The 23,446-nt window shown below is 41.1% G+C and overlaps 1 protein-coding gene across 2 annotated transcripts in view; it reads left to right on the top strand.

Moving 5' to 3' along the window:
• Positions 1–3,086: 3,086 nt before the first annotated feature.
• The window catches only part of STAT4 (signal transducer and activator of transcription 4), a 41,306-nt gene continuing 20,946 nt past the window's right edge, over positions 3,087–23,446 (top strand). For both annotated transcript variants that reach the window (XM_048309755.1, XM_048309756.1), the window contains exons 1-6: positions 3,087–3,241; positions 6,122–6,250; positions 7,754–7,898; positions 20,369–20,467; positions 21,246–21,338; positions 23,204–23,282. In XM_048309755.1, the coding sequence (XP_048165712.1) occupies positions 6,123–6,250; positions 7,754–7,898; positions 20,369–20,467; positions 21,246–21,338; positions 23,204–23,282 (544 nt within the window). In that variant the 5' untranslated portion in view covers positions 3,087–3,241; position 6,122. The remainder of the gene's footprint in view (positions 3,242–6,121; positions 6,251–7,753; positions 7,899–20,368; positions 20,468–21,245; positions 21,339–23,203; positions 23,283–23,446) is intronic.

The raw sequence follows: 23,446 nt of genomic DNA, 5'->3' as shown, positions 1-23,446 counted from the left end.
CTCACATCTCCAAACACTATCACATCCTTCGCAGTGTGCTAACACCCCACTGACCCTTGTCCAAGAGCACAGAGCTGGGCTATGCTTCAGACTCAGAAGGGAACCCCTTAGCCCTCACCACCCCTGACAGCTCTGCTGCTCCACACCCTCCTCTCCCACCCTCAAACAGCCCCCATACTCAGGCTGACCCTGCACACCCCAGCCATACCTCAATGCCTTTCACAATCCAGCTCTAATGCCCTAGGACCACAATCCTCTTTATTCCCCTCCACCAAACAAAGTGCCCTTCCCTTCCTCTTTCTCCAATGAGCTCCCCCAAAGCCCCAGGGGTCCCCAACTCACTGTAACATCACAAGTGACTCCATCCATTTTCCTACACCCCTTGCTGTAAGGATCATGCCCCTGTTCTCCTGCCTCCACAGCCATGGCTCATATCCGGCATCCTGCAGCCCCAACAGCTGGTTCCACAGCTGGTCTCCATCCCAGCCACTGACCTGCCTTCACTGCTCTGCCTGCCAGGAGGTGGGGGTAAAAAGGAGGGAAGAAGGGAAGAAGGGAACCATCTTCTCAGAAACTGATCTCCGAACCTCAGCTGAAGAATGACCTCTGATTACCCTGGACTTTGAGATCACCTAGCTGAACTTTTGGCTTATGATCTCCTGAAGCAAGCCCGAACAGAGACTTTCATCAGATAGCAGGAAGCATTGTATTGTCTTAATATCAACCACTCCACCATATAGATTATTTTCTAGGTTTAAGCAGAGAAAAAGCAAGCAAAAGGGGATTGAATATCTGTTACTATCTTGTGTTGTTGCAACAGTATGAACTACCTGTCTGCTCATCATTACAGGCAGCAGTCACATAAGGATGCTCAGAAAATTTGTGTTTAATGTAAAAAGAAAAACAAATAGTTACCAATATTTATTTAAAAGAAATACAGTGCAATAGTTCCCCCTACTGACAGCACAAACTCAGATTACTAATCAATGTTATTTCCTGGGTGGTCCTCAAATTACTAATTCGCTGTCCTGATGTGTTCCACATAAGCTAACCAGGCCTGTGCTTGCTGAAACCTAAAGGACAGAGGGCAGGCCTGAGCAGAGACTTGCCAAATTCTGGCTGTATTTGGGGACTGACCTCTTTGGACAAAGAGCTAGTCTGACAGCCAGTGTGGTCCTCAGTTCCCAACAAAAAGCAATGAAAATACTATCTTTCTGCTCTAGTGCCAGTTCTCTTGAGCCAGTGGCAGTTAAATCAGCACCAATAATAGCCACTTAGAGAAGTCAAATGCAATTTGGGGCTAAATGTGCTTCTGGTCACGAATAGCAACCAAATAATTCCTCCAGCCTTATACACCTAGCTTTCATTTCTGGGTTGTAAAGCTAATGTGATTTTGCACTCTGGTCATTTAGCCAAAAAATAAAAGGCTGAAGAAAATCTTCTAGAAGATTATATCCTCAATTCATTTGGGAAAGTAAAAAAAAAAAAAAAAGAACAAATATGCAATGATAAAACATAAAAGAGTAACAGAACTAAAGAGAATCAACTCAAATATGGACTGGACCACACAAATCTATAAAACAGGATTTTTGTCAACTCCTGTTATGATCTTGCCTTTCTCTACACAAATGCCCCTGAAAAATTGCTAAATGCTATTAAAGATAATGCCAAATCTCATTTCAAACGCATATGGTGAATATGTTCTCTACCCAGCCAATATTCAGACATGGGTCAGTTGCTGACACCTGTATATGATCTTCTAGAAGCTCCCTAAAACTCCTCACCTCACTTCTAATTCTCCCTCTGCTCTGTCTAGAAAACATAACTGTGCATCAGTAGTGACACACACCTTCCTCTTAACTGCACCCCCAGCACCTGGCTTTTTCCCTTGAACGAGGCTGCACATTCCTCCCAGTGCACAGAGTGTAATGTGCCCTGTCAGCTCCCTGGCAGGTTCTGTGAGTGTCTCTTACTCCAGGTTTGCACAGCCTGGTGCAGAAAAGCCTTGCTCATGGCTGGGGCTCCTGGTAAAGACAAAATATGACAAAACAATAGTTTAAAGGATTCGCTTTAGGGCAGATTGCAGCTGCTTCACATCACACCAGAGCCATGATCCTACCACTCAAAGTCTGTGCTGAGGTAAGATGGCTTTGAAATGGTCATAATTTAGCATTTTTCACTCACTTTGGTTTCAGCAGTGTTGCATCTGAAATTATAGAAGTCTCCTTTCTAATAACGTACTTCTTTGGGGAGAAGATACTTGGAACATGTCTCTGTTACTGTTTGCAGATATGCTATTGGATCATTAGCCCCGTAGGACAGGGATCAAATCTTTCATCTTGGAGGGAAGCTTCTGCATCCCAGGTACTACCTGGAATAAGGAATGCTGCAGAAAGACACTCTCTACACTTACCTGAAAGGAAGTTGTAGCCAGGTGGGGGTCAGCCTCTTCTCCCAGGCAACCAGCCACAGGATGAGAGGACATAGTTGTAAGCTGTGCCAGGGGATGTTCAGGCTGAACATCAGGAAGAATTTTTTCATGGAAAGGGTGGCTAAGCATTGGAATGGACTGCCCAGGAGAGTGGTGAAGCCACCATTCCTGGAGGTGTTCAATAAACAAGTTGACTGTGGCTCTGAAGTTGACATGGCAATGTTCAGGCAAAGGTTAGACTCGATGGTCTTGGAGGTGTTGTTCAACCTCTATGACTGTAAGCCACAAGATGCTTTGTTCTGCTGCCCAGCTCCTCCAAGAACTGCCCTTTGCCTTTTCACTGGCGTTCATTGAGCAGAGCTCGGGCAGTGGGGACATCAGTGCCTCCATGGCTTTTGGGGGAACAGCAGAACCCTGAGTGCCCAGGGATGCCACTGGTCCCCCAGAGAGGTGGGACCCAGCCCTCTGCTATCACAGCACGAATGGGAAAGATTTTGGTATTTTTCAGCTTCCTGAGGACAAACAGCTTCCTCCACGCTCCGAGCTTTGCCCAGGTAACTTTGGCGACTGGGGCTCCTGCGATACGCGGCAGGGCCGTGCCGGGCCCCGCGGGGCTGACGCACAGGAAGGCGCTGCCACGGGCCGGGGGCGGGCACGGCGGCTTACAGGCTGCGGGGCACGGCGGCTTATAGGCTGCGGGGCACGGCGGCTTACAGGCTGCGGGGCACGGCCGCTTACAGCCTGCGGGGCACGGCCGCTTACAGCCTGCGGGGCGGCGGCAGCGGCGGCGCTCGGCCGGACCCGGCACAGGCAAGTGGGGCGGCGGGCGCGGGGGGAGCGCACCGAGCTCCGGGCGGGACGGGACGGGACGGGACGGGGCGCGCAGCGACCCTCGGCACAGGCGGGGCCGATGGGAACGGGCTCCAGGGCAAGCCCGGCAGCCGGGAGAGCACCTGGGCACCCGGAGAGCGGGGCTGCGCTGCGCTGTCCGGAGTGCGACGGGACACAGCGCCATGCCCGCCGTCACGCAGCACCCGCTCCTGCAGGCCGCCTTGCAGTAACAGGATGGCTTGGGGTGGAAGAGACCTTAAAGATCATGCCGTTCCAACACCCTGCCATGGGCAGGGACAACTTGCACTAGAGACCAGGTTGCTCAGAGCCCCATCCAACCTGGTCTCGAACACCTCCAGGAATGGGGCATCCACAATTTCCCTGGGCAACCTGTTCCAGTGCCTCGCCACACTCACAGTAAAGAAATTTTTTCCAATTCTAACTTCAACCTACGCTCTTTCAACTTGAGCCCATTCCCCCTGTCCTCTCACTACGTGCTCTTGTAGACAGTGTTGCCCCATCTTTCCTGAAAACTTTCTTTCAGCTCCCTTCAGGGGCCATTCACAATGAGCTACAACTGCCCGACCTTCTCAGCTGTCCCTGCGAAACCTTTTGCGCAAAAGGAACATGGGTTGTACTGAGCATGTCACAAAATCCCAGGGACAAACCCTACCTGTGTGCTTTCTAAGAGTTTATGCATGTGAGCATCCCTGCAACTTACATGGCAGGCCTAAGGGGGCTGCAGGCTGGACAAAATCTTCCCTTTTTTCCTTGGTTTTTTTTGGTTGGGTTTTTGTGGGGTTTTTTTGGTGGTTGTTTGTTTATTTGTTTGTTTGTTAGATAAAAATATTAAATTTCCTTGCGAATCTTTTTAGGATATCATAATCACCAGAATTCACTAGCAATTACAATAAAAACCCCCACTGAAAGTGAACAGACTTAAAAATCTGGAGTTTTTTTCCGAGTGTAAGTTCAGAAAAAAAGTTACAGTCACTTTCTGTGATAGTGGAGATCCCTTCCAAACCTTAACAATTCTCTGATTCTATTCCATAAATTATTAATGCATTATGATTTGATTCTTTGTATATATCACCAGAAATAAGGTTTGGGATTCTTTGTAACTCTCAATACAGCAACGCAGACAGCGAAACACTCCTGTGCTTAAGTCCTCCTCAGCAATTTAATGAAACAAAGTAAATATTCAGGCAATATCTTTTTCCTCTCAAAATGGAAATAATAAAGAGGAGGGAAATGTCACTGGACACATTTCCACTGATGTTATATACGGTGTCCTTCATACCACACACAGAATCACCCCATCAGCCTTCATTAGGGAGAAACTAAAACCTGTCACTTTTACTTTTGCATGAGTAAGTGCTCAGGACTCCATTAAACCTTGAGCTACTACTTTTTTTTTCTCCTCTGACTTTAAAAAATGCAAAAGGAAAGACTACAGCATTAAAAATACAATGTCTTCTCTATTTGAAACTGTTGGCATTCTGAAACTACGATTCAGAACTGAAAATAGAAAAGCTGCATATAAAAAGGTCAGCTTTCTGCAAAAACGTCCATTTTGATGAAATCTTGTCTTTTTCTTCAGGAAAAGTTTGTATCAAAAATGTTCCAACAGATCCATAATTTGACCCACTTCAATCTTTAGCCCCAGAATGGATTTTGTGTCTTTTGTTCACATGAACTAACAGTCTGATGAAAGGGAAGACCACCTCTGGTATGGGATCAGGGTGTTGGCAGACCCCACTTGAGGACTGGGATCCCAGGGCACAGGTCCTAGAGCATCCCTCTTCCCTGCTCATCCAGGGTGGCCTGTTCTCAACCCCACCACTGACTTTTTATCCACATGCCACATCTGGGATTACAGCCTGGCATAGCCTGCCCTGAGGCAACATTTTATCAATGCAGTCTGTTCTGCATTGAACACATCACAGTGAAAATGGTGTTTTCACCAGTGGGATTAATAGTGACAGGGTGCAACCCTAGAGAATGGACTCTGTCATGAGTGGAGGGAGTCACGCAGGCTGAGGTGTCCTCCTGCAGAGTCTGCTCACCCAAAATAATGTCTTTTGACCATGGAGAGGAGCAGGTATTAATTCAGTCCCCCCTACAATCTAGAACAACCAAGTTTCTATCGCCAGCATCTCAGTTATCAGGCAAAACTTACTTGGGATAGTTTTTTCACTAGACTTTCAGATCCTGTCATCAGGTAGTGCTACTTTTGCTTGTCTTATAGTTTTCATATGACTTTATGCTTACTTTTTTTTTCCCCCCCCTTTATGTAATATCAAACATAATTAAATGGCAATTTTAAATAGAGAAGATGTGCTAGATTTAGGTTGTAAAGCAGTACTCTCCAAACAGACAATGTGGGGCTTTAGGAACAGCAGAGCAACACACAACAATTATGGCTTTAGGAAAAACTTGAGTGGTGTGAATTCACCAAGAAGAGAGCGAAATCATTGCTTTCCACTACTCTTCAATAAGAATATTTCTACCTGGGTTTGAAGACTTCAGTCCTAAACTTCTTCTCTTGATGAGAGATGGTGTGTAAATCTTGCCACTTCATAAGCATCATAAAGTACCTCAAAACATTTACATAAAGGAAGGGAATTGACAGAGGTGCCCATTCACGTTTAAGAGCCAAAACTTCTTTAATGTCCTTGCTCACTTTTCTCCCTCTTCCCTTTAACTCTACATTTACTCAAGTGCCACCTGTTTTGAAAGACAGAATAAAATGTTAAAGTATGTAAGAGCTACAATGAAAATAACTGATTTATGCAGTTTGGATTAGTAATTCATATTCACTTTCCAAGGGCAAGCCTGTTTAATTCTTTTCTTTTGCAGCATGTCCCAATGGAGTCAAGTTCAACAACTGGAAATAAAGTTTTTGGAGCAGGTAGACCAGTTCTACGATGATAACTTCCCCATGGAAATCCGGCATCTATTAGCACAATGGATAGAAAGCCAGGACTGGTAGGATTTCATTTATTCTCTCTCCTATTATTTCAATCACCAACGATTCTTTGGTTTTCTGGTAGGCTTTAGGGTGCTCATTTACAAACTGTGCAGGTATCTACACTCCAGTAATACTATTTCACTAGTTATGGATTTAGCCATTTAAACTTAAGGAATATTGGGAGTTGAGGTTTCACATTTGAACTTACTCCTAAACAAAATCCAATAAAAATTTATTAAAAAATAATGCAAGTTAATTTTCAATGGAAATGTTATACATTTACCTCTTGCAGCATAAAATTATTCACTTGTCCAAAACTGCACTTAGAGCTGGATAATTCTGGGGAACAAGCCAGCTGTTTACAGGAATTCTGCTCTAGGAGGTCAGCCTGTGCACAAATTTGGATTCAGTTCACTTGATAGTTATCTTAAGAAAATCCCAAACTAAATGCCAAAAAAAATTTATATTAGTCGTATCAGATAGAGACATCTCAATTTTTCAAGCTAAATCCACAGGACTATTGGAGGACTATTGTGCAGGGGAAGAAGAAAAATCTGTTAAGGAATATAATCTTTCCTTACAGTTAATGCTCAGTATTTATGGGGCTGTGGCAACACAGGTAACATTAAAATCTCCTTTTTGCCAGACTTTGAGTTAGTTGAGGTGTATCTCAAACAGGCACCTGCCATTTGTGAGGCAAGGAAGGAGGCCATCCCAAGGACAAGGATGCCATACTGTCCAAAATTTTTCCTCCTCAGTTTTGCTGACTAATGCCATTGCCCTGCACATCCCAAGCTGTACCATGAACAGCAGAACCAGCAAAGCCTGGCTTTGTCTGTGTTTGTGTCCTGTGTCCCCTACATGCCCTTCACCAGTAGCCTCAGAGTCTTCCTGTATCCCCAAATAGTTTGGCTGGGGGAAGGCTCATCTGGTGCCTGGTGTGAAGAGATGGATCTGCTGCCTGGCCATCTGGCTGTTGCCTCCTGGAGCAAGTTATTGCTGCCGTTTTCCTCAGTGGAGGCGCTAATTTGGATTCCTTTCTTCTACCAACCTGCCAGATTTCCATGAAATTTGTAAGAACATTCTATCTTTTGGACTTCAAGCCTGTTGCCAACTTTGTCTGAAACTGGGCAGCAAATTCAGAAATTATATCTGTGTGACTGAGTGAGAGGGACAGTTTGCATAAGTCCCATTTCCTCTGACAAGTGAGCTGGAAGTATTTAAATATTCACTGGACCAGAGACTAGAAAACCCTGGTTGTCTCCTCTGGCTGACTCTACTGTCTGTGCTAACACTTCACCCTGTTTTTATAGGTGCATATCTATAGGAGTATTAAAAAAACTGGCACAAAATCATAAAAATCAACTATTCACAAGCTCTAACTACATGCAAGTCACCATATACTTAAAGTCTTTTTTTGCTACCTAGATTTCTGAATAGATTATAATTTTCCGTACTGCTAGATTGGCACATCATACAACATTTTAAACATGCATGGTTGTTGTTCATTGATTCTTTAGGGAGGCTGCAGCCAACAATGAAGCAATGGCAATGATCCTTTTACAGAATTTGATAATACAAGTGGATGAACAGCTGGACCGGGTTTCACAGGAGAAGAATCTGCTCTTGATACACAACCTGAAAAGAGTCAGGAAGCTGCTGCAGGTGGGTCATGACTTCAAATGACAGATTGCACTGCACACTCTCGCTGGTTTCTGGAGGTAGTGCTCGAGCTCTGTCGAGTGCACTTTGTTCCAATGCCCTGCCCTGATTGCTGTAGACTCCGAGCAGCTATGGCAAGACTGAGCCTTCAACAAGATAATTCAAAATAACAATTCTGCTGTCTGTCTGTGGCACAATAATTCCTATTTCAATGCATGCAGCTTGGATACAAATGCTGTGACTTCTTATCTCTGTGCATATGTGTGTTTCACTGAGCTCTTACAAATAAGGCTGTATAGTGCTCATGTTTATTACAAATGTAATTAACACCTTTCGGACACCTACAGATATTTAACTATGGGATAAAATACATGCTTGGGGCTTAGGGCAGCACCATGAAAAAGGAACCCCTGTAAATCATTAGCATGCTTGCTGTTTTATGCTTTTCTGGGATTATTTGTTATGAATTACTTGAAGGATTTACCGTTAGGCTTCTGCAAAATGATATTTATTTTGATTGGCTGAATGTTTCTCTAATAATTGTTTATCTAAGGCAAGGATTCTCAGAATTCCACTTCATTAGTCACCTACTTCCTGACATCTATCTGTCTTCTGCATAAAGTAGATATGCCATTGAGTTTAATGAAAGTTTGGGGGTTTTTCTCTTCTTTGATGGTGCTTTCCATAAGTACTTAAATGATAATTACATTGCTTGCAAAACATTTTCTTTATTTGAGACATATATACATACACACACACTGGCCTGGAAAATCTTAGCATGACTTTGTCAATTATTTTGTTCTCTTTATGGCTGTGTCTTTCTACTCTTTATCCCTAGTGGTGGCCTCTTAAAAATATGACACTATTTCCATTGCAACCACTTTTTCATCGTACGTTATGCAAGCAGCCTCCTGTAATTTAAAAATAAAGTCACTTTTTGTTTCTTTTCTGGTTTTTGAAGCAGCACTTTTCATAATTTCAGTACTCTTCAAACACAAAATTTACTGAACTGCAGACGTAATGGTCTTGGCACAAAGCTTTACCACAAGGCTGTCTCAATTTAGTAAAGGATTCTTCCACAGTGGCATATACATGGAAAGAGCATTTCAGGCCAAGCAGTTGCACTGGTGTATTCCTGGCTTAAAAGACAGTGCATTTGTGATTATTCCATCACAATGTGCACAGGCAGAAGGACTAGTATATATTTACAAATAAGCTCTACAAAGTTAAAGCCTCTCGTTGTTCCTCCTGCTCTTTGCACCGTTTATTTTATTTTAAATTTTTTACCAAAACTTGAGGCATCAGCTCTGCATGCTCTGCCAAATTGGGCACACCAAGCCAAGCAATCAGGCCTTGAGAGAACACACAAGAGTTCAGGTAATAACCAGTGTGAAAATGGCCCGAAAGAAAACCCTTTCCTTTAAGTCCTGTCACGTTTGGAAATTATATCATGCTTCAGGAAGAGCACAAAGCAAAGGAGGCTTATTCCAGAAAGCCAAGGCGGGGGGAGTTTTGAGTGATTTGTGATTCAATGGTGTCTCAGGTGCTAGGGTCTGAGTCACAATTCCAGAACAAGCTAAAATGCTCAGGCATCCCCATTACAGCTGAACAGCACTATGAACTCCGTGAGAGGACATGTGTGATGCTGGAATTACACTGCTTATAAAAAGGGATCTGAATCTTCAGCATTGCAGTAGAATGTTTCCAGGTAGGCAAAAGAAAACCCCAGAAGCTCTCCCCATCACTAATAATGCTAATCTTTCTTCATTGCATCAAGACAGCAGATAACCTGGATTTAGACGAAAAGCTACCCATTCACTTTCAAAATACACATGTAAACCACCAAAAATTGGCTGGCACTTTCACTGTTGCAGCTTTTTTTGATCTTTAACACTATCACCCACTGTATTCCATATTCTGATTTCCAAAATTATTAGAATAGGCTGAAGTAGGACCAGGCTCTTGCAATGTTTGAGGGTTGTTATTATTGGATAAGACAAATAACTTAAACTGTCTTAAGAAATCTGTAACACCAGTATTTTTTACTTTTTTGTAAAGCACTAGGTTACAACTTTTAAGTTATAGAACACAGAAGATTAATACATTTTCAGCCAAAGTGTGGGCTGCATGTTCTGTAGAGCTGCACAGGCAGTCTCCTGCTTCAGCTATTAAAATTATTTCTTCACTGATTAGGTAAGTCCATCAGTAAAGAAATGCTATAGTCATTGAAACCAGCTGACAGCTTATCCTTGTTATCAACTGTTAAGTGTTATTAATGGACTGAACATGACACATAGCATGGACAGTATGTTCTGTAATGTTCTTAAATTTGAGTATGCAAATTATCTAATTGTGGGTCTAATATTTTTTTAATGCATCACTGGTTGCATCTTATTGCTGAATATTTGAGAAGATTGGAAATGGGCAGTTGGCTTCCCACCCACAGCTGGAAGTCGTTGCAGATACCTAACTCTTGCAATTTGAGCTAGTTTGTGACAGTTTCATGACATGACAATGCCAGAAAAACGTGACTGATGTACAGAGTAGAATGCCATGATCTGTTTTGTCCCAACATACCCTGTAGGGAAAGGGAGGCTAGAATGGTACACTGTAAAACTAATGAGATTTTTGACCAACTGATGAAAGAAAGACGGGGTTCCTAAATAGGGGAGGAAGCTGCTTTCGTAAACATCTTTTCCTATCTGGTGACTCTGTGAACAGTGTTGGTTGTATTTTCTCTGAAGGTTAGTTACCATGAGCCCACCTTTATCTCTGCTTCACTCTCTAGTGCAAGCACTTCTTTGAAATTTCACAGTTCCCTCCTCTTCCTTCCCCTCTGAACCACACACAGATGTACAGACCCAAGTACATCGTGCACACACACAAGGCTGTCCAACCTCAATACATAATCTGAGTACAACGTTTGTTCATTATTTTGAGCCAAATTGCATTACCCTATTGAGTAATACTTGACAAAATAGATAACACTGGAAACCAGCACTTATCACTATGCACACAGCATAGTATGTTGAGCTGTGGTAAAAGTTCCTAAACACTATGACAATAGCAATAATACAAAAGAAATTCAATTAGAGAACAAACAAAAGATATTCAAAAGCAATCTGTAGTTCTTGACAAAACACAAAATGAGAGACCAATGTTTAATCAGGAATACAACTGGATGGTTAGTGAAGAGCAGCCTTAGAAGAGGAAGCAATGTACACTTCATAAGTGGCCTATGCAGCTGTTTTCTAGACAGATAAGGACTCCTTAGGATCAAGATTCCTGGTGCTGTTACTGAGTCTGGAGAAGAGTATGTCAAGGAGTCTCCAGCACCACAGCCAAGCACACCTCACGTAAAAGATCTCCCTGAGATTTTTTTATAAAATTAAGAAAATCTTCTATTCTGACTGTTTGCTGAAACATCTTTACATAAATATGTTTGTTGTTCTGTGAAAATAAGAATGGAAATCGTGAAAGAAGAGAGAATTTGCCTGCCTCAGTTGCAATACAAAGTTTTGGGCACCCTTGGGGGTTGTGAAGGGCAAAGAGTAGAAGTCCAAGCAGGAAGGTGGGTCTGCCTGGCACCCCTGCTTTTAGAACACAGGGACCATCCCTATTCTCTCACCATTAGAGAAATAACTATGGAACATGGCATTCCTACTTAGACTGCTTACATTTCCAAAATGATCTGCAGGCAAAAAGAAACACTAGTCAGGAAATATGTCATTTGAAAAAGTTATAAGCACTTGGTGTGGTCACTGCTAACTCTCTGTAATTTGCTTCTCTATTTCTTGCTTTCATTGAAACATCTCTTCTTCTTGACATTAATCTGGTATAAATGCACATATTGTATTAAAATCAGGGTCATCATTTTAGGTTAAAATCCTTCACATTTGCTTCTTACATTATTATTACTTCTCTAGTCAGTAAATTGGATTCCTTTTTATAGCAGAGCAGCCTTTTGTTGCTGTGCTCTTCAGTGGGAGACAGAACAGCACAGTCACTTTCTAAGGTTAAATTCTCTGTCCATCTTCCTACAGAGCTCCTTCTCCCCCCAGAAGCAGTTTTGGAAAGGGAAGAGGGAGAAAATATTCAGAGGCAGTGGGGAAAGAGCAGGGAAACTATGCCTATGGTTCTTTCTCCTTAAAATCTAGATGGAGAAAAACAAAGCGGATTAGTCACAAGGAGATGGTTTGTGCTGTTGTTATGACAACAAAATGTAAAGGGCAGATGTTAAGCTTTGAAGAGCTGCCTAGCACTTCTAGGAACCAAATTGCAGATGTAAGGGACTGCATGACCTTGGCTCGTGGACAATTACATCCTAGCTTTCAGAAGGAATGTTTTTATGTGACAGTGTACCTGTCCCTGATGTAAGCTCCTGTGCAATACACGAGGAGATTTAGTGCAGAGATGACTGGTGAAATGCAGAGACTCTCATGGAAGACAGGCACTGTCCACATACCTGACTCACATGCCAAAATCCTGGGTTGGGGGAGAGCAGCCAGGCTGCAGTGCACTCGGGAGCCAGGGCAGGGGAGGCTCAGAGGAGCCTGGGAATCAGAGATGGGCACTGTGCCCCCGTGTCCCACTGCTCCATTTAGGAATGATGCTGGTGGGCAACTGCCTGTTCAGCTCAGGGATGTCCTTCCCCCCACACACTCCAAGCTGGAAACCTGGAGTGCTCCTCAGGTGCTTGCTAGAGAAGAAGTAGCTCCGAGGAGTGCAGCCTGGCCCAAGTGTGGCTCTCAGGAAGAGCCACTGTCTGTGCTGTGCTCTGTGATGGGTGCAGGACAACCCCATCAGGACAAAGGCAGAAATTCCCAGAATCACCCTACTCATAACTGAAGCCCTTATTTATGCTCTAGTCTCAAGATAACTTCTGAAAGCAATTCCTTCTCGTTAATGGCAGCATGCATCTGTGTTACTTCACTGTTTATGGTATTCGGGGTGAAATCTGATTACATAAATCTTCCTTTATAAAAGTGAAATAACAGATTTTGGGAATAAGAAGGGCTGCTCTGCTCATTTACCATTGAAGCCTGAGTTAATGAGTATACTGTGTGCTCTGGGGATCAATTTGCTGTAAATTATGTATATTCATGAAATTCACCTAATTCTCACAGCAGATTCTCCAGTATTGGTGAACTCTACCTACTCCCCAGCCCTGCTAGAGCCTAAAATGAGGGGTGGGGAGGGCAGTGGGATTATGCCTGAATAAGCAGGTCTGTGGACACACACACCATTAACACCTTGGGGTCTGTTTACAAAGGGAGAGGTCAGGCAGAAGCACCAGAGCTGCCGATTCACAGCAACCAGTTATATAAAAACAAGTTTTCAGAAGTTACAGTAAGTAGTTGGGAAATATTACTTTAGTTACATTGCTTTCTCCTACATGGCTCTGGCTGTTTTTATGGGAAGGTCTGGAATAGCATCTGAAAGTATCTTCTGTCATCTAAAACAACATATATTAACATTAAGGCAATTCTTTCCATGTAAAATTCACCATTTCTATGTAGTACAAGCAAATATATCTTTACATGATGCTATTTAAAACAGTAACAGAGCAATGCATTCCTGATTCTGTCATGCTCTTGGTTAGAATGCCCGGTTTGTTTCCATCTGCAATGGGAACTGAACATCACTGTGCTTCTCCAGATAGAACTAAATGAACATATAAAGGTTCCTTAGTTCAAGTGACTGTTTACAAAAGCCTCTGTACCAGAAAGGAACATGCATGAGGAGTCATAAGATTATTTATTTCAGTACATCAAAGAAAGTGGACAAAATAGCATTAGGTCTGAAACAGGACATTCCAGTTGGTCCTTGACAAACAATTCTAATAAGCCCTGTGCTGAGAAACAGTTGCAAAGAGTGGAAACATCCATCGATGTTTAAGTTGCAGTTTCCCGTTAAAGCTTACAAAAGGGTGAGAATGGAACAAAACAGAGAAAGTTCCTAATAAACCACGGAAGATCCATTTCAAAATGTTATTTACCCATATTTAGCACGCATGCAGCCTGCCAGATCAAAAACTCAACATGCTAAAGTAGGACATGTGTTTTGAACCAGTGTGTCCTGCTGTCTAATTCAGATTGTACTAGACTGCTCCCAGTGAGTTTTTCAGAACAACCATTAAAGCTGTTTACAGAAAATTTTGGCATGCAAATGGGAAACCCCAGACAGAAGTCTGTTTGCTAAAGCAGCTAGGTGCCTGCTCCTAGCAACTGCAGCCTGGTGACTGCATGTCAGCTAATAAAGGGTTTTAAAAAGGATTGATAGAAGACTGAAGAAGGTTACTTGTTAGAAGTAAAATATTTTGGGGTTTCTAGTTATTATTTAAAGAACACAACTCTAGAAAAGTTTATAATGTTTCAGTTTGTTTTTGTAGAATGAATAAGAGTTAACTTAACAGACAGAAGTAAAAATACAAGCAAACTAAATAACCTCCTGTGGGCTTTGTTTGTTCTGAAATTTTAAGAGCCCAGTTGCAGTTGAACATCTGCCTGAGAGATTAGTTAATAATACTCAGGTCTTTGTGCCCAGAGGAGGAGGGGGATGTGGGGATCAGTCCTCTCTGCCCTCTGATGTTTTACCCTTTTCATAGGGAACACAGTATTTTTATTTACTTTCAAATAAATCTCATTTAAACAGGAAGTTATTTATTCTCAAATGAATCTCAAATAAAAGCATCACTAGATTATTCATCCCTCCCTGTCTGTACAGTTCTACTGTCTGATTATGATTTCTGCAGAAATGTATTTTCTGTAGCTGTATCTCACCCTACCTGCTCAGAAATCTGCTGCTTCTATAGACTATTCCTTGAGTGGTTTTAGTGGCTGCTGGGAGGGACTCAGCAGTGCAATTTGAGGGGTGGAGAAAAAGACCTCTGCCTGCACAGCTCATTCACTGTGCTTTTACAACTTTGCCTATTGCAATTTGGTTGCACATGCCCTAAAGAAATTATGATCTTCTGGAAGTTATCCATCATATGCTATGAAAAACAGACCTGTTTATTAGGACTTCCCACACATCACAGGAGTTTTATAAAACAATGAGGTTCCCTTTAAGGTCTCTCACATATTTTGAGAAGGGAAGGGGAAATCTAAAAATAAAGTACAACAAGAGCAGTCTAAATAGATAGTGTTGCAGGTACTTCCTCTTAAAGACCTAGATAAAACAGAGACATCTTTCTAGTAGAAGAAGATTTTTTAGTAAGAATACTGCCTGTTTAAGTACAAGGTTTCAAAAAACTCCCAAGCATTTAACCTTTGCCAGGCTAGCACAAGGACCGACTTTCTTTGTATTCTGCTATTGTCTTCATTAGACTTTCTGCCTGGATGCATAAACAAAGGTAGAAAACAAATCAAGGCCAAGTGGTATTTGTCATATTTGAAGGTGAAAACGGGAAATATGTATGTACAGCTATGCCTTCCCACCCACACAGTCAAGATACACAACTAAACCAAATCTTTCTTTCTTTCAAACAAATAAAATGATAGAGAAAAGGGGGTTTTTCTCCCTGCTTTTGATTTTATGAAAGATGAGATATTTGCTTACCCAGAAAGATGCTTAGTATCAGACTTAATAAAATAATCATTTCACAAGTTAGCAATAGGGAAGGAAATGTATTTTTGCTTGACTTTGTATTGCTGCTTCCTATCTCTCCTCCCTTCCATCAGCTTCTTTAAATATTCATTCAATATGAACAAACACTTCAATGATCATACTAGCTAATGCTTGCTTGCCTCCAAGTAAATCTCCTATTGCATACAATTAAAAGGCTCAAGAAGGTTTTTTCTAGCAGAAATGAGAAGAAATACAGCTGATGGTTTTAAGAGTTAAAAAGAGAAAAATAAAAAGGAAAGAAATAAGAGAAAAAAGACCAAATTCTGAAGCAATTTTCAGAACTGGAAAGCACCAAAACCTACTCAAGTCCTTTTCTAAGGTCACCTTGAAAACACGGAGATAACCAGGCAAACCCCTGATTGACTTTCTAAAGGTTTCACAGCACATCCTTCTACATTACAAGCAGAGACCAACTAACACCTAATCCCCTGCTTTAACCACTGAAAATAGACCCAGCTGCTCATGTAGTGCACATCCAGAATTCACTGATGGGTGTGTACACCTTTGACACATGAAAAGCAGTCAGTGTTTGTGTGGCTGGGAGTGACCCACTTTGTGATGGACCTGCCCACAGGAAAATCAGCTAAAATTTGAAAAATGTAAGCAGCGGGAAGAAAAGAAGAGCAAGAGAATGGCTCTGGTCTAGATTTCTTCATTCCTGTCAGAGTAAGCAGTAAATTCTAGATACTAAAACTGACAGTTGTTTGGTGTTCTTTTTGAAAGCATATGTATTTTAAAATGTCATAATATGTATTTTAAAGTTTCTCCATGACCTTGCAACTTACCGAATCAAACCTTGCATTTCCCCAGCCACTGTATCATGCACCTTTAACATACTCCAAATAGTTCAAGCTGTTTAAAAATTTGGCTAAAGGGCATAAATGCTGCATGCTATAATGTACAAACTGTTTTTGCAGGAATGCCTCTTTGTTTTTCTCCGTGATCTAGTAAGATACTGTCATAACAGATGTCCCTGAAGTAGAAAGAGTGCATGCCAGGTGGTGGTAGGAAGGTTTTCTCCAAGGAAATGTCATCAGCACTCACAGAAAATTGTCACCTGTTCAGAATGAAAGTTCAAGTTCCCCTGTTTGCTTAAATTTAGCATCATGCTGGTAGTTCTTGAGAAGAAGCCAGTCCAAATAAGATCATTTGTTGTTTGTTGTAATTCGTGACATGGAAAGACCTCATTGGAACAGAAGAGAGGAGAAAGAAAACTTCTGTGAACAACAAAATTACAGTAATATTAGCAGACATTTTGATGTGAAAGAAGAAAAGCGAATCCTCAATTTCTCTTTGTTGGTATTTATCAAAAGACAATTATAAATCTTCTCCTTAAATGTTTAAACTTATTAATACAATTTTGCATAACTAGAGAATCCACACTCTTCTTCCTCTTTTGGCTGCTAGTGTTCATGTCACACTAAGTTAGGATTCCCCCATCTCGAGCCATTTTTGGTTAATATTCCTTAATTTTCCTACGTATACTACTCTTTTGCTGATAGGAGATAATTTTCAATTAGTCATTCAGAAATCAAGGTCATGTTGAGCAAATTCTGCCCTCAGCCAAAGACAAAATGGAAGTGCAGAACAAGAAGAGCTGACAGTAGGGGAATAATAAGGGAATACCAAGTGGTGCATCCCGAAGTGTAATTACAGCTGAGAAGTATAAAACACAGGCAGAAAATTTTTAGTGTTATTATTTTTCCAGAGTCAAACACGTGGTTATTGTGACTTCTAGTAGCTATTGTTATTTAATAAGTTGCAGTTCTTGAGATATTTAGTGTTACAATTTATTTATCAATTTATTACTGATGAGTTGCAATCCATCTGCTCCTTTGCTGCAAAAGGGGCTGTTCCAGGAGCACAAGTGGCAGCCCTCTGTTGACCTTCTTGGCATCTACTCAAACTGAATCAAGTTGAAGAAGCACCAGCCAGACATAAGTATGGGAATTGCTATGGACACAGCTTTATGAGTTAGAGAAGAAAGAAAGGGGTGAAAAAGTGAATTTCCACTCCATCTCTTGATTCAGATAGGTTTCTCTTAATGAAACAAAGAAAAGGAGAGAAAGAGTTTTTGAAAGTTTTGCATATGAATAGTGTGTAAAAACGCTGGGAAAGTCCCTAATAACCGGCATCCTTTGTGGGGAATTTTAACACATCCCACTGTCAGAATTTTTTTTTAAGAGTCTCTTCTACACAAATGCATTTTTCCAGCTCCAAGAGAGGATATTTATTTCTTCTTGACTTGGTTAAATAGCTTTTTTTTGACTCCTTTAAACCCTAGCAGTGCTGGAATTCTGTTGGGCAGCGGTAAGCCAGGACTAAACACTCCCCAGGCTTTGTAGCTTCAGGTATCCATGTGTGGCACGGTCACTTACTGGCCATCTAGGGGGAAGGGGAAACCCTGTTTTACTACTATAAAGAAATAACAGCCACAAGCAGAAATTAACAGAGGAATTAATATGTCCATCAGTAAACTTACACCAGTAGCAGATTTCTCCTCACAGCTTTCATCCCAAGCCTATTAATAACAGGACTTTTTTCCCCTCTAATCGAGGTTCAGATGAACAGACAGGCTTAGTGATAACAGCTGAAACAAGGCAGGACTGTTCCCCCCTCTCTGACCTCACATATGCTTGTCCTTAACAATAAACTCATCCTTTCCTGAGCAGTTTCAGTCCACCAAAGAGCAGAAAATCCAGTTAGTAAAAAAGCATGAGTCGTTTCCACCCCAGCTAGCAACCTGGATTGGCTCCCTAAGGAGTCAGGCACTGGGCTGGAGTACAGCCAGGAGCACAGCCACTCTCTGCAGCAGTTGATTTGCCCTGGCTGTTGCTGTTGGACCACAGTTCCACATGACACCCCACTCAATCCTTTGCAGGAAGATCACAGCCATTTCTCACATTTCTGTATCCCCTTCCCAAAGCTACATCCTGACACTACAGAGAGAGAGATTGGGAATATGCCCAGTAAAGGGGACTGAATATATTACTGGGCCTGAAGTGCAGTGGTGTTGAAGGAAGTGTGCAGCAACATCGTAGTTACTGTCCTTACAGCCATGAAGCTGTCAGGGAGAAATGTGTAGTGACAGATCTTTGGCACTGTTATTTGACATGGAAATCAGCAGTGCATCCTTAATCAAGTCTCCTCTCACTGCCCAGGAAGGAGCAGGCAGGGAGGGAGTGCTTGGTGCTTCATCTGAGGCATAGTGTGTCCTGGGGTAATATTACTCACCACTTCTTGTTTATAGAGAAGCTCCTAAAAACCACTCAGGTTCATAACTCCTGTTCCTTAGGGTAATTGATACAGATGGTTCCTGGAGTTAAGTACCATCCTGAACTACTTTTAAGGAAATCAAAGGAGGCACAGCACTGGGGCTACTTTGGGTGTGCACTGATTGCACTGTGGGCCATGTACTTTTCCTGAAAAGTCCTGAAAAGACTTCAGAAATCAAAGAAACAACCTGTAGATTCATTGCTAACAATGCCATGGCAGTCAAAGCTTCCTTAGAAGGGAACATTTCGTAGCTTGGTTATTTAGTTTTAAGAGTCCTATCTTTCACCTTACTCTGTACCTGAAACCACAGTAACACATGGTATTTAATATCAAGCAGCTCGAACCAAGTTGCCATGATTAAAAATACCATCTTTAATATAGTATTTCTTTACTTTGCGATTGAAGTCAAAACATATTTCAGATTACACATTTCATGCAAGAGCACACAGGAAATGTTTAGTAAAAAGCATTAGAAATGTATGTTTAATGCCATGATAGTTGTTGCATACAGAAGCAATGTGTTCACATTTCTGTCAGATGCATTCACACCCTTGTTTCTAACACAGTGATTGGTATGAGATATCAAAGGAAGATATGGCATCAGTTAAAGTATGTATAAACTTATTGTTCCCCATTCAGAGACATCTAGAATAAAAGAGGTTCTGAGTGGCAGGAAGATAGGATGAGAATAAAGGCTGATCACAAAGAGGAGAAAATAGAGAAGTCCAGGACTGGAAACTATACAGGAAAAGAAATTAAATGGATTAATACTGATGAATGGACAAACACTATGAACTCTGAATGAAGGGTATCTGAATGAATGATACTGAATGAAAGGCATGAAGGATACTGAGAAACACTGAATGGATACGTCACAATAAAAGAAGATGCTTGAGAGTCCTCGATCATTCCAATTTGATAAATACAGCATAAACCAATATTAGTTCAAATTGTGCCCAGTCCTCAGTCACGCATCAGCAATTCAGCACTTTATTTATGGTGGTGTAAAAATATAGATTTTTTTGATTCTTTGGGCTTGGGACAAGAGTTGCTTATTCCTTCATCTTAGGCACATTATTTTGTGAAAGAGAAAAATTGTTCATAGACATTAAAATTTAAGTCTTCTGCTTTATGCTGAGGAAGCTTTCCTGTTTGCATCATTACCATATTGATATGCTTACAAACTTTTTTGTTGGCAGAAGTGCTACATGCTAAGCAGCAACATCCTATTGAAAATCGAAGACGTGATAAAATCGTGCCTTGAATAGGCTGACAGGAAAGCCTTTTCAAAACAGCTGTGTTAGCAGAGGAGCAATTTGATCTTCAAATGATACACGTCTTGGAATTGTATCTTTATAATCTCTGTGGAATGTTGTTAAGAATATTTTATGATGGTGGCAGTAACTGATGCTGCCCTGAAAGGCTGAACCAGCACATGAAAAGGGGAGTCTTTTCCACCCACACCAATCTGTAGCTCATAGAGACTCATACATCATATTGCTTGTGATTTCCAGAGGGACATCCTGAATTCTGGAATTCTTTTGACTTGTATTAACTTGTGCTTGCAGGGCAAATATCATGGTAATCCCATGCATATAGCAGTGATCATCTCAAACTGCTTAAGAGAAGAAAGAAGAATATTGGCTGCAGCCAGCATGCCTGTACAGGTAATGAATTACATTTCATTAATCTGCTCCATGTTAATCTGCTCACATGCTTTTAAGACCAAATCCTGTCCTCTCATTCCACTGAAGTGATTTGTGTGCACTAGGGGTTGCCAAATGTTGCCCTTTAAACTCACATTTGAACTTCATTAGTGGCCCTATTGCTGGAAGCATTGCTATAAGAGACTTCTATGTCACAACTAATCTTCAAAGACTTTAATCTGTAGGAAAGGTTTTAAAGAGATTACTCTTTGCAAAACAGATGTGTGTATTTTAAATTATGCAATGCATTAATTCATATTAATTATGGAATGCAAAAGACATTCTATCCAATATTTTATAAAGTCATTGATGATTTTTATGTTGTTTGAAGAAAAAAATAATTCAAATTACACATGAAACTTACTTTTGGGAAATTGTTACATGATTAAAATCCAGAGAGAATTTTTAAGACAAATGTGTTTTTATTAATCACTTATGGATGTAATATGTATTCCTATATAGGAATATAAAGATCTCAAAAACCTAATAATCTACGTTTAATTTACTAGATGTTTAATGTCTGCAGTATACCCACACCTTTTCACCTTTTGGATTTCAAAGTTAAAGCTGCATGTTTTTCAAATCTGTGGAACTAAACATGTCTGTGTGTTTACAGCAGTCTCCAGATGGTTGAACACTGGCTTCTAAATTCCCTGTCTGTGCTGGAACTTGCAGTTCAGTTTCTATCACCTATTATTATTATTACTCATCCGCCAATTATCTGTTCAATGTGTTCCAGGGGCCGCTGGAAAAGTCTCTGCAGAACTCTGTGGTTTCAGAACGTCAAAGAAATGTAGAACACAAAGTGTCAGCCATCAAGAACAGTGCTCAGGTAGTTTTTTTGTCCTGTTTGCTGTCTCTGCCCACATGATTTTCATACAGACACACCTGAACTATCTTTAAGTTGGGCAGCACAATGACTTCTGCCAACAGACACACCAACCACTTTCCATTATTCCAAGGACATCTGCCCAGACTAACTGCTCAGGACACACCTGGATCCTCAGGTGTTAGCAGCTGTCTGGGCTCAGTGTGAGAGCTGCCTAATTTAAAGTTATCACACTCATCCCTATGTGAGTTGCAGACAGACCCCTGAGTGCAGTAAGAGCATACCTACAGTCTCTAAAAAGATGCAAGGTTCAGAAAATGCATTTTTGCAATTTCACCTCCCTTAGCTGGATCAGCAATAGCTGAACGTTCATGACCTCTGAGTCACGTACCAAGACCTTTGTCGAGCCGAAGGCTACGTGACATAATTACAGGGTTTGGAGATGTGAGGGGACAAGAACACTGGGAGCTGATGGTAACCACTCTCCAGGAGTTTCTCATACCACTGCAGGACAGAGCTGGGCTGAGTCAAACCCATAGCTATGTCCCAGAGACCCTGAAATCTCAGACAACACCTGCCTGTTCAGCTCAAGGCAGGATAAGGATTCAGATTACCCACGGCTTTATTGCTATCCCAGCCCCACTTTCAGCTTTGCATCAGTCTCAGCGTGGAAATTATATTTGAAATACCTGTCCATATGTTGTTGAAGAGTAATGCTCTTGGTATACTGGAAAGAGATCCTAGCAGCATTCGCTCATCAGTGTCTCCTTTCACAGGGAAGAAGGGTTAGAGAGATCAGACCCTTAGAAGGATAAAGGTAGTTTCAGAAGAATGCAATACTAGATCTCTATCTACACATAAAGTTGTAAGATAAAAGTTGCAGAGCAGACGAAGCAGCAGCCTGTCACGCTGCTCCTTCTGCCTGTGGAGAAGCACAGCCACCCCTGAAGGACCAGTGAAAATGAGAACATTTTCTACATACCAGGGGTTTTTTTCAGTAGGTAACTAAGTTGAACACAGAAATTATCCAGCTCCTCGTGTATGTAATTTCATACTTTACACATATAAATTAAAACTTTAGTCCCCAAAAATGAAGAGTAAACCAAAATGGTTAATTGTGTGTGGGCTCATTTAGCAAACAAGTTTCTGTATTTTCACAGACACTTAATGTGCACATCTTAGGGAACTAAAAAAGGATTGTTTATGAGTTGTTGGCAAAATCAAGGCTTCCTATAAACAGCACAGAAACAGGCCTTCAAAGCACAACAGATAATTTCCTACAGTTTTATTTTCCTTTTGATGGGCTTTTTTGATTGGTTACTAGAAAATATCTTCAACATTTTTTTATAGCACATATGAAAAGAAACTTGCAAAATGCCAAAGCAGCAAAAATGTTTCATTTCTTTATCCAGATTCTTAAGACACTCTGTAAATAAATTCTGTGAGCTCTACTTCTGTGTCTGACTCCACCTTTTTTGGCTTTGGACACCCCAATTCAATTTCCATTTAAGTAAATGTAAAATGATTCCTTTGCCCTGCTTTAAAGTTTCAAGAAGAGAGTAACATTATTGGCATAACAATTTCAGTTTAGCTCAAGCTAACACAATCATTCCTACTTTCCTCTATGTCATTGCACTAGTAAACAAGAAGGGATAAAGCTGAATCAACCACTGTCAACTGCAGGATAGAGGATAATATTTGACTTTCTAAACAAGTAAAATACATTTGTAGCTACAAACATGTATTTATTATTCAATCATCCTGTTACAAGATAGTGAATGAGAGTTCCCAGAACTGTTCTGGGGTTTTCAAGTGGTAAGAAAGGAAAATACTGCATCATGCATTTGTTCATTTCTTTTCTGGGAAAGATGACTGACCAAGATGTGAAATACTTGGAAGATTTGCAAGAGGAATTTGACTTCAGGTATAAAACAATACAGAGCTTAGGTAAGAGTTTTTATACCAAATTTTAGATTCTCTAGGAAATGGCTGATTCTGCAGCTAGACTCTGGCATCAGGGGGTTTTGTGTATTACTTAAATAATATATGTAAACATAAAAATGGATCTTTAGTTTATATAAAGTTATAGTCCTGGAACATAATGACTCCTT

The sequence above is a fragment of the Corvus hawaiiensis genome, chromosome 7, assembly GCF_020740725.1.
Source record: "Corvus hawaiiensis isolate bCorHaw1 chromosome 7, bCorHaw1.pri.cur, whole genome shotgun sequence".
Taxonomy (NCBI): domain Eukaryota; kingdom Metazoa; phylum Chordata; class Aves; order Passeriformes; family Corvidae; genus Corvus; species Corvus hawaiiensis.
The sequence above is the reverse complement of the archived record's forward strand: the minus strand, read 5'-3'. Positions and strand labels throughout refer to the sequence as shown.